Here is a 12,150-nt window from a genome sequence, read left to right as displayed (position 1 = left end):
CAAATCATACCAGTTTTTAACCCAAAAGTAGTCATATATAATTATGTCCTCAATAAAAGACAATTCAGTCAATGTGGGTTGTTCTCCATTAACAAGCTATTCTTAATTATACTGCCTAACATTATTAGTTAATTAACCCAATCTGCGGCCAATCTCTTAACATATAATTAGGCACTTTAGCCGTTTAAAAATTTGACTGGAAAAGTGTTGACTAAACAAGATAAGGAAGAACCAAACACAGCCGACCAACTTTTCTTTGACCACCAACTTTTGTTGTTAATTTGTAATCTGTGATCTTGATTTATTTACCTAAACCCACTTTGCATACTTTTAGGGTCAGCCAGAGAGAGAACATGACTTGCCTTTTTAATTGCAATTCCCCTTCTTTTAGGGGAGATATTGACATCTTTTTGTTTACTAAGAAACTTCTTAATTATCGACCACATAGCCAGGCTGAAGATTATGCATATATTAATGCAAAACTGTGGTCAATTGGGTTTAGCTTAACACGCCTTACTGAAAAGACAACACCAGTCAAAACTTGCCTAACATTTTCACAAAATACGTAACCTAATACAAGTTTCTACCCTTTTTTTGGGGCAAACTTGACTTTTATTGGTAAAATAAGCTGTACAAATACAATGAACAAACTTGTAATCCACGTAATTATGTAAATTAAATATCCTTTAAAAATGAAATTACGGGATAAGAGGGTCAAAACCCAACAATTAACCACAAAAATAATATTGTTTCCTGTGAATATTTCAATCATATATATACTATCCCAAGTTAGACACACTTACAAACGAGAATGCAAACTCGTAAAGAATGTGATCCTTTGACCCAAATATAGATCACTTATCACTAAAAGTTTCACAAGAAAATTCCCCGGAAAATAATTAATTTTTCCTAATGAAAACTAATTATTTGTCTATACATAATACATGGCTTCTCCTCGAACGGAAGTACATATGTGATATGTGGATCCACGACATATATATATATATGTACATGTACATGCCAATGATGATGATGTATGACAATAAACTGTGGACAAAATATCATATATATACATATACATATATATATAATTGTGGAGGTGATGTTGATGGGACCAAGAGTATACGTGGCTGGGCTTCTTGAATTTGGTTTTATCCACAATAAATTAAGTCCCACGCTTTTTGTTTCAGTACTTTTTGTCTTCTTCCCTCCCTCGTACAAATTAATTGCCCCGAACGAAATTAAATCCTCCAAAAGGATATTATCGTACATTTGTCATTTTCTTCTTCCTTTTTAACTTTTCTCTTCGTATAGTTAATTAAATACCTTAATTAAGCACTAATTTATATAAAAAAAAGCATAAGTCTAAAAGATAATGTCAATAAACGTTATGCATTAGCATTGTTAAGTTCCTTCAATATGTTGATAATTACATGTAAATAATATGTGAAGACCTCATGCCACAAATTTGTGTGTCAAATTTAATGTATTGTCGAGGTTGTTTATGGCATTTATCTGTTTAAAACACGCATTTTTCATAAAGACTCATTTCAAAAGAAAAAAAAAATTAACTAAGGGTTTGGAATAGATTTTTTGCCATAATAGAGAATAATTCAACCGACAAGTTATTTGAGCAGTCTAAGTAATTTCGGGTTAAAATTCTTTTTACAATTTACACCCTAAATTCAATGGGAATATCAGCTAAATTATAACCAGTGATTTTGGAATAGATACTGTGATGGACAAAATGGGAAAGTAGAGATGTTCCCACTTCCTGGTTTGCTTTCTAAAAGGAGAAGAAGATAAAAAGGAAGGAATTATTCATTCAACTAAAAGAAGACAAAAGAAGGTAATGAATCAATTGATGTTCCCTGGTCAATCCCTTTTACTAGGTATAAAGAGGTCGTCACCATTACAAGATATCAAATAATGTCCCTTCAAAAGCAAATCCTAGGCAAAAACTGGTTCGTATCTTCAGGTTCTAATTTGGTTCCATAGTAACTGATCCTAGTTTTAGCCAAAACAGTGAGAAAACTGTTTGCATTTTGGATGGTTGTGATTAATTACATTTCTTTCTGTAGAGTCAAAAAGGCATGAAAGACAAAAATATATGTGTGTGTGTGGTGTCTGTCCATCCATGTAAGGTCATTTCATAGAAGTATGTGGGAAAATTAATGGGGGAGGTGGTGTGATAATGGGGCAAAACTGGCAAGTCAAAAAAAGAGAGGGTGGTGGGGGACATGGGTGCATAATCTTGGGGATCCGGCCGAGCCATGGCCGCACCCTGGTGTCGGTCTCTTAGCCTACAAAATTTCCACTACAAAACAAGATTTTACAATTCAGCAGAAATGACAGCTCCCCAATACGTTATACGTCCCCCCAACGCCAAAAACCCTCCTTAACCTCTCAAGTGCAACTCCCACCACCACTCCCTCTGCCCCTTTTGTCTCCCCTTCTCTGCCAACCTAAGCTGTAAACAACATTTCAACCATAACATAAAAAACATTTATATATATACACATGCCCACAAAGTTTATGCATTTGTTTTTCTATCATAGATATTGAGGTCCCACCATAAATGTGTGGTTCCCATTTTTGTTGTGTCTTATTATCGTCATTGGATTTCGAGTGCATAAAGTTGATGCACATGTGATAATTCTCCTATAAATATAAAAAATATATATATATATATATTCATTTTAATTAATTTGACAATATTCCACATGAAAACAACGATTGGAGATCCTATATATTTCACCAGATTATGTAAACGGCGGGGTACAATAATTGTATTGTTAACTAGGCTCAATTAGCTGGTATATAGGGCATATTTTTGTAGGTAAATCTTCTCTAATGTCATCGACCCTGAAAACATGCATGAGATGAATCGATCGAGAAGGGAACAAGGGTCTGCTTCAAAGCCATTTTTTTAAAAAAAATTAAAATAAAATATTATTTACATATACTTAAATGCCTCAGTGAACCAAAAGAAATCAGTTTTGCCGGACCTGTCAATTGAAGGTCTCGAGGCATGCAAAAGCCAAATTGCCAGTTAACCTAGCTAGTCATCAAGACATGGCCACCTTTGTTTTTATTCTTCGACACAATAAGCATCAGCAATAACAAATTCATTATTCAACCAAATAGAGAGCGTGCGGTTAATTTGCAAAAAATTTAACTGATTGAGTGATAGTTTAATTGGTGAATCTCTCTAAACTCAAATCGTATGAATTGAAGAGGTTTTTGCCTAATTTATCATGTAGTCATGCGTGAAACTTCTGTACTCGAGGGTTTAACGGGACGAGTTTAGGCCCCATATTGAATATTTAAAAAAAAATTGTATGGCATATATGGTTCTTAGTTACTCAACATAAATTTTGTTGACTAAATAATTTAATCCCTCGAGCCACTCCACTCCATTCCATCCACTTCAAGATACATTAACATGCATTATATACGTGGTGTAGTCAAACTTCTCTCTAGCCTTTACTTTCCAACTGTCTTAAGACAATAATTAATCCCACCATTAACAACCTACTTAGTTCTTAGTTCCCCATTGAACAAGACAATTAGCAAAATCATTGAGAACATGTTGCCTACTTGTTAGATTTTCTACTCTCTCATGTTGGATATTCGCAGTTTTCGATAGGCTTTAACATATTGACACCAAGGCTCCAATTTCTACAAGTGATATCCAAGAAAGAGACATAACCTAATTACCCGACTACATGTTTCAAACTGGCCCTACAATGTTGGTTGTCATGTGTGCTTCACGACCATATTAGTGAATTACTCTTAATGTAACAAAAGCTATATCATATACATACATACATATATAATATAACAAAAGAGCCTGTACGGATCATATATAAGATGTCATTACAAAATTTAGGGAACAAGATCCCTGTCTTGGTCCTATCGAGGTAATTGTCGTGGCATTTGTCTCTAACTGTTTCTCATATATACTAACATGATACGTGTCGAGGACCCACGTTGTTGTTCTTGATTAATTCAAATAGCCATATATTTTGTTAATTGTTTTACTATCGTAAGTGGTTACGTATAGTCTTGATATTAGAGTTTTGTGGGTATATTTACATTAATTACGTTAAGTGGTCCTAATTAAATTTGTGCAAACCCTAATAAATTGTTCTACAAGGTTCTACAGACGGTTGGCCGATTAGGAACAGCTAATGTACATTGAAATAAAATTAATCGGTTTCTCGATCATTATCAACCTTAAGCATTCTTTATTAGTATCGAAGCTCGATTAATCAAGAAAATGAAGGAAGGAATTAGAACAAAAGCCAAAGGATTCGCAAAGAATCATGTGTGTTTAATTTCTTATGATTATTGTGCCAGTAAGCTCTTTCGACATCTTATATCCTCTACAATGAACGAAATCAAAACTCAATCCATGTTGATTATCCAATGATCTCGAATAGGAGAGACTAGTAGATTACACAAGAATTATTCTCAAATGAGCCAATAAAATAAGGTCTAAACCCCTTTTAATTAAGGAGGAAAGAAATCATTCCAAATATCTTTCTTTGATTCCAAATCTATTAATGGAGACTAGACAATCGTCTAGACAAAGCATAATATGACTTGTAAAAATGTTGGTGGATTCTTAGAATCATCTAGAGCATATACGAATTATTTAATGATGAGAAGGAATCTTATCATGCATGGCTCTTTTAATTATTTTCTTCTCACTTTATTCTATATGACTATCCCGATATATATATAATAAAATTTAGTATAAGATGCTTCCACGTACATATATTTTGACCATAAATCATTTGAAAGATATAAGGCTTTTTGAAAGACCAAATATATAAACCTTTTGTTTTCCTTATAAAATATATCTACTAAGATAGCTCAACAAATGAATTTTTTTACTCAATATTCAATTTGTTACTCAACATTATTACTTAAATTAATATCATTCTACGAAGCATAATTGTTGTCACCATCGCCACCAGAACTATAGCTGATATCATTGTTTTTTGACTTTACTGTCATCATCATCAGCATCTCTTATACATATATATAGTTCATCATTATGATATATATAATATAGTTATCATTAATTGATTTATTTAGGGTTTGTAATTTTTTTACTCAACGTAGCTATCATCATTTGCGTTTTTATATCCACTAGCATGTAATATGTTACACAAGATTTGGAATCTAAATACTACCAATGGGTGCAATTGCCCATTACTTTATTTAATACAATTTGTCGATCAAGTATCATTTCGTTATATATTAGTTTAGTCCAATAAATTTAGTCTTGATTTTTCTCACAACTAGTAGTTATGTGGGAACACACATACTTTATATACAACTAACTTTTCCTTAATCATATATATATATGTATGTATACATTTATATATTAACTTGTTCATATGATATAGACATTCTAAAACATCATTTTTGGACATACTATATTTAAAAATTGAGTGGAGATCAATAATTTGAGCTTTCCAATTGTAGAGGAGTCAAAATCAGACTCATCGTCGAATAATAAAACAAATATAGATCTTTCAAACTAGAGCCTCAAAATGTAGGGTCCCATGTTTGCTCTACTCGCAAGCCGAGTATTTTTTTTAACCAATAAATATGCCATACAAGTTCTTCTTTTGACATATGATATGTATCTAAACTCGATCCGTCAGACCCGTTGACACATTAATTTTCCACTTGACAACAGTACATAGTAAGTTGGACCTAAGCCCATTACATGGTCACAAGGGTTTCTTTTGAGTCTATAGGGTTTGATCCAAAAGATTCACCAATTAAACTATCACTCAAGTGATTTTTGCAATTCGAGTTGCCACGTTAATATTATTTTTTTTTTCTATATACGTTAAGACATAACAATCATTAATTTGTTGGATGCTCCTCTATATAGTATAAAAATCAAGTGTCTTACATGAATTTGTATAAAACTCTATATAAAAGAATAAACATTGTGGATCTGCCAAAATTGGGAAGCCTCATATGACTTGTCATTACTTCATTATTTATTCCCAATAATTCTCGGTCATTTTCAGAAACCAATTATTTATATAAATACATAAATAAACAGTTACAGAAAATAACGTGATTAATTAAATGATTGAACAATAAATTTAGTTGTTAACCCACCATTTAACGGTGACGCGTCCTTCTCGTTTTAAAACCCCGATCATTGTCAAAGACTGTTTTTAACTTTTAAGCCGCGATTACACACTCCCCGTTCTATTCTAAACGGTGGTCAGTCCCACAAACTAAATGGTCAACTAATCAAGTGGCTGCAGGGCATTGACAACTGTCATATAATCATGAAGATTTTCAGCTCTGGATATCGTAGGGTAGTGATTGAACTGTCTACTGATGTTGATAGGACAACGCAGTACTCTGAAGTATTCCCTATTATAGAGTAGAAATTCAAATTGGGCTGCATTTTTTCGTGGCCACAAAATCTATATAGGAAGTGACAGAGGGCATTATAGCCGTCCATCAAAAAGATTTCGGATAATGATCAGAAAAATATACGAGCTAGCTACATCGTCGAAGTCGTTTGTGAAGACTGACATACGTATCCCATTGAGTTGATTACATAAACGAAAGCCGTTTTTGCAGGGTATAGACCTCGATCAAATATTTCTTGCTCTTTAAAAAATAAAATAATTTTTTTTTTTCTTGTTCCTTAAAATTGAAGGCTCCGTTTAATTGAATGAAAATATCACGGATCCGTTTGGTAGAGCGGAAAGATTAATTTTCAATACTAGAGAAAAAGTTATGCAAAAAAAACTGAGGTTAAAACTGTGAAAAATACTGTGAGTTGTTTGGTTAACCAAAAATTGACGCTAGTGGAAATGCTGTTGAATTAAAATATTAGATTTTTTTATTTTTATATTAAATTTTGTTATTAAATTTAATCTAATAAATATAATTTTTTATTAAAATTAATCTTAAGTATAAAAATATCTTCAAATTTAATAATTAAAATTTTAATTATTAAATGTAATTAGCATTACATATTATTAATTTCCGTATTATTAAATAAAGTTTTACAAACAGTGGGGCCAGTACGAGGCCCACGTTAAATTTTAAAAATATTATTTAAGTACAAACATGTGGGGCTGTGTGGGCCCCATGTTAACTTTTAAAAAATAAAAAATAAGGATAATGTTTGAGACCCAAAAAATGATCATCATTTAATATGGAGGGTTGGATGTGAAATGAACCCTACATGTGTGTTTTTAATCAATGGCTATTTTAATGCCATATAGATTTGGGAGACTTTTGGGGGTTAAATTTTATGTGTCTCCAGCATTGTCCAAAAAAAATGTCGGAATTCCGCCTTCATAAGCTCCCGATGGGCTCCCATTGGGAGCTTATGAAGTGCCAGGGGAATCGCTGGCACCGCTGCGTCATTTAGCACGGCGGTTACGCAAAGCGGAACTGCTTTGCGGGCCGCTATGCCAAATAGGCATTATAGATGACTACTTTATAGCAGTTGAGGAAGATTGAGAGAATTTGTATATGAGAGAATAAAATGAAATGAGATAGACCTAAAAAGACATGTCTTGAGGTAATAACAAATTATATGAATTTAATAAGGGTGAATGAACTTATGATCAATGATAGAAATGAATGGAGAAAATAAATACATGTGATGGACTTTCCGTGATGTTTTCATATAGTCGACCTAAATTTTTGGGATAAAAACTCTGATGATGATGATATGGCTACCTTACGCTTGAGATTTTTTTGCATAACTAAAATTTCTCTATCATATCCATATTTTGTTATTCCCAGTTTGGCTTGGACGATCTAGAATTTTATCATCTTATTTATTCCGGTAATTATTTGATTCGTTGACCTTTTTTGTGAGCCAAAAATGAAAAATGTTTAATGACAACTGAAAAAAAGTGGTAGGTAAACCAATTTTTTCTTTGAACGGTTGTGGTACCGCCACGTTTTCCCCTCTCTCTCACATCCGTTAATAAATATTAAGGGAAAAAAATAATAAAAAGTGAGGATAATCTCGTGCATGGAGGGATACATTAATGTCATGGTCATGCATAATATACTATTGGCATGAAAACACATGATTCACACGGAGACATGATGATGGCGGGGCATGCATGTCCATGGTGAGATGATGTATGGCCATGATGGACGGATAGGATGTTGAGTAGAGGCTTTTGTGTACAAAAGTAATGATTATAAGTACTGGGGGTCATGATGGAACGGTTCGATGTAAATGATTAAAATCAAAGGAAAAGGAGAAGAAACTCAAAAGCCCCAAGACTGCGCAGCCATAGCCGCTATTTCCTCTGCCCTTTTATTATGTGATGATTATTAGTTTTTGGGTATTTAATTTCTATAATATGTATTAATGATGATTAATTAATTAATTGTTATTGTACTGGAAAGAGAAAATATTAAATACATACCAGAAAGGGATCGTGATAGGGACTTTAAAAAGCACTGAGTTAAATATCAAATAAATAAAAAAAGACGAAGAGGTATTTATTGGCACTATATATATTGTAAACTTCTCACTACCTATGAATGAAATTGAAAACTAGGCAATGCTGTACAAAGCAAGTAGCCCAAGTACAAAGCTTAAAAGGTCCCTTTTTCTCCATTTCTCTTGATTTTTTGGTCCTTTCCAATTAAGAAGAGCGAGCTCATTCAGATTTGAGATTTCTGATTTTATTTCGGTTTTCTTTTATTTTTTTTTATATTAATCAGACTATTTTGATTTTTTGCGGCCTTGAAAAAGCTGATCCTACAACAGCTCTCTCAGAGTCTGTCAGTCTATATAAACCTCCCTATCCACATCAATATCTGTACTCGAGAACACAAAATACTTATTTCATATCGTTGTGGTTGTAGAGTGATTTTAGTGGGTAATAGAAACATGGGAGAGGAAGGTGTGGTAGTGGTTAGAGAATTTGATCCAAACAAAGATGGATTAGGCGTTGAAGATGTGGAGAGAAAGTGCGAGGTCGGTCCCAGCGGCAAACTCTCTATCTTCACCGACCTATTAGGTGACCCAATCTGCAGGGTCCGCAACTCTCCTGCTTTTCTCATGTTGGTATGAGTTTCTTTCTTGTCTCTTTTCTATTTCTCTAATCTTTCTTTCTTATCGATCATCCACCATTTTTTAAAAAGTTTTCTTTCTTTTAAGACCCACTAGTAGGGTGTGTTTCTTTTTTGTCAATGAAACTGATTGATAACGCTAGCTATAAATGGGCTCACATTTTACAGGTGGCGGTGATGGGTGATGATGAGATAGTCGGCATGGTGAGAGGTTGCATCAAAACCGTTACGTGCGGCAAGAAACACATCAGGAGTAGTAGTAGTGAGAAAAACCATGAGAACAAGAACAACGATCACACCAAAACCCTGCCGATTTACACTAAAGTCGCTTACATCTTGGGCCTGCGCGTTTCTCCTTCTCACAGGTATATTATTAGTTCATGACTATCCGGTTCTGGTTTCTTTTTCTGTTTTAGGTTTTTTGGGTATTGGATTGTATGGATTTTGAGGTGGGGTTTGTTTGGTAAATTTGTAGGAGGATGGGAATAGCGATAAAGCTGGTGCGTGAAATGGAGGAGTGGTTTAGAGTAAATGGGGTTGAATATTCCTACTTCGCAACGGAAAACGACAATCACGCTTCCGTTAAGCTTTTCACCGACAAATTCGGCTACTCCAAGTTCCGTACTCCATCAATCCTCGTCAACCCGGTCTTTGCTCACAGACTCAGTATCTCTGACCGAGTTACCATTGTCCAACTCAGCCCCTCCGACTCGGAGAAGCTCTACCGCCGTCGATTCTCCACCACAGAGTTTTTCCCTCGCGACATTGACTCGGTCCTCAACAACAAACTCAACCTCGGCACTTTCTTGGCCGTGCCACGTGGTAGTTATGATTCAGAGTCTTGGCCAGGGTCGGACCGTTTTTTGTCCGACCCGCCTGAGTCTTGGGCTGTACTCAGTGTGTGGAACTGTAAGGACATGTGGACACTGGAGGTTCGTGGCGCGTCGCTTGTGAAGCGCTCTCTTGCTAAAACGACAAGGGTGTTAGACCGCGCTCTGCCGTTTCTGGGACTGCCATCAGTGCCGGAGGTGTTCAGGCCGTTTGGGCTGCATTTTTTGTACGGGTTAGGAGGTGAAGGCCCACGCGCAGCGAAAATGGTAAAAGGGCTTTGTTGCCACGCGCATAACCTGGCTAAAGAACGTGGCTGCGGGGTAGTGGCTACGGAAGTTGCATGCCGAGAGCCGCTTAGGTCAGGTGTTCCGCACTGGAAGATGCTATCGTGCGCGGAGGACTTGTGGTGCATTAAGAGGCTGGGTGAGGACTACAGTGACGGGTCTGTGGGTGACTGGACAAAATCACCTCCTGCCATGTCCATTTTTGTCGACCCCAGAGAATTCTAGTGTTTTTTTTTTTTTTTTGGGGAAAGGGGTGGAGAAGAAAACATATGCCAACAAACCCTTCTGCCTTTCGTCAATTTTTAGTCTCTGAATTTATTTTCGGATTTAGTCTAGTTTTTTTTTTTTTTTTTAAATATAAATTTTGTGGGGGCTCTGTTTGGTATGGTTTTTAGAATTTGAGACTTTTTGAAAATGGAAAAGAAGATGGATGAGAAGATATGGGTATGTTTGTGAAAGGAGAATATTGTTCAAACTTTTGTAAATGGACGTGGCTATTTATAGATCCTCTTGCAACCAAACTTAGCCTCATAGTTTTATTGTGGACCAAACGATTCTTTTGGTTTTGTCATTGAGATTTGCTTTAGTCTAAATTCTCTAGTCTTTTGGGGATGTGAATGGGGAATACGGAAGATCCATTGAAGTTGAGGGTTTTGTAGATTTATGTAAACCTTTTTTGGCAGGGTCGTGTACATATATTTTTTGTTGATATTATTCTACGGATGATGATGCGGGGTACCTTATCCGATCTTTTCCTTTTCTCTTTGATTAATCTGTCAGGTTCTGAGTATCGTTATTCGTTAATGTGAACACTTGGGAGTTGGGACCCAATATGAGGGCAAAGTTGTCATTCTCATAAGTAAAGAATTGGGTGTCCAAAAAAACATTAGTAGAGTGTAGAGACTCAATATTAAGACAAAATAATGAACCTTTTCTGGGATGGTGGGTCTTGGGAGATTGGGTTTTTATTGCTTTTTGAAATATAAAGATTTTTGATGAAGTTGATGGGAGAGATTGGTTTTTAGCTGTTGTTTTTAGGTTGCAAGGCAAAAGGAGATAGATTTGATGTATTGTTTTTTTTTGTTCTTGATTTTTTTTTAGCTTGGAATCCATGTAACTGTTTATCGAATAATAGGTGGGTAAATTATGAATCATATGGAAGACTCTGCAACTCTCATGAAATAATTGAGACATAAGCCGAAACCCAACACAGGAAATAACACATGGTGATATTCACATATGCTATGCTGGGCTGAGCAAGCACCCACCTTGTAAATTGTGATAATGAAAACATTTATGGGACTTAAATTCACGACTTCACCTTACACTAAGAGTTACTACAATCAAGTTTTCCATCTCAACTAACAATCAGTTTAGGAACCTCTCTCTGTCTCTGACTCACTCTTTCATTCTGTTTTGGCGATTTTTGGAGGGACCATACAGGTGGACCATGTGAAAACCAAGGGAACAACAAATGTAATTATAATTATAAAAGGCATCTTTTAGTCATTTCCTTTTCAAGACATGAAAATGTGCCTACAAAAATAGTTTCTACCCAAATTCAAAAACCCCACATAAAAAGTAAGGACATAGGATTGATTTTTGATCAGTGGTTCAGTTTTTTTTTCCCCCAGAGTTTACATGTCAAATATTCTATAAGTATTTGTTTCCATCTTTTTTTGTGCTAGTTTTTTCATATAGCATTTATATGAAAAATTACATAAAAGGGTATGTATTATAAATTATATGCAGTTTATCTCACATTTTTGACCCATTTGATTCGTTTACCAGCATTTGACGTTGTTTGACGCTCTACCAAACACACTCTAAGTTATGCATACAATAAACGGTTGTTGGTGTGAATTAATCAATTAGGTTAAAAGTGATTAATTAAGCTCTATTTTTCTTGAGTTCACATGATTTTCTTACA

The 12,150-nt window shown here is 34.9% G+C and overlaps 1 protein-coding gene across 1 annotated transcript; it reads left to right on the top strand.

Moving 5' to 3' along the window:
- Nucleotides 1-8,627: 8,627 nt before the first annotated feature.
- Nucleotides 8,628-10,705, top strand: LOC120015588 (probable N-acetyltransferase HLS1). The gene is made up of 3 exons (XM_038868075.1): nucleotides 8,628-9,100; nucleotides 9,274-9,470; nucleotides 9,581-10,705. Exons 1-3 carry the CDS (start codon nucleotides 8,924-8,926, stop codon nucleotides 10,443-10,445), a joined length of 1,239 nt encoding a protein of 412 aa, XP_038724003.1. The 5' UTR covers nucleotides 8,628-8,923; the 3' UTR covers nucleotides 10,446-10,705.
- The last annotated feature ends 1,445 nt before the right edge of the window (nucleotides 10,706-12,150 follow it).

This window comes from Tripterygium wilfordii, chromosome 14 (assembly GCF_013401445.1).
Source record: "Tripterygium wilfordii isolate XIE 37 chromosome 14, ASM1340144v1, whole genome shotgun sequence".
In the NCBI taxonomy this organism is placed as follows: Eukaryota; Viridiplantae; Streptophyta; class Magnoliopsida; order Celastrales; family Celastraceae; genus Tripterygium; species Tripterygium wilfordii.
Note: the sequence above shows the minus strand (reverse complement) of the source record. Positions and strands in the feature narration are given on the sequence as shown.

Bases quoted from the DNA above. Each gene is read 5' to 3' on its own strand.
- LOC120015588 (XM_038868075.1), top strand. From the start codon at position 8,924: ATGGGAGAGGAAGGTGTGGTAGTGGTTAGAGAATTTGATCCAAACAAA. The intron at 9,101-9,273 runs GTATGAGTTTCT...CACATTTTACAG, and splicing joins CTCCTGCTTTTCTCATGTTG to GTGGCGGTGATGGGTGATGA. The intron at 9,471-9,580 runs GTATATTATTAG...GTAAATTTGTAG, and splicing joins CGCGTTTCTCCTTCTCACAG to GAGGATGGGAATAGCGATAA.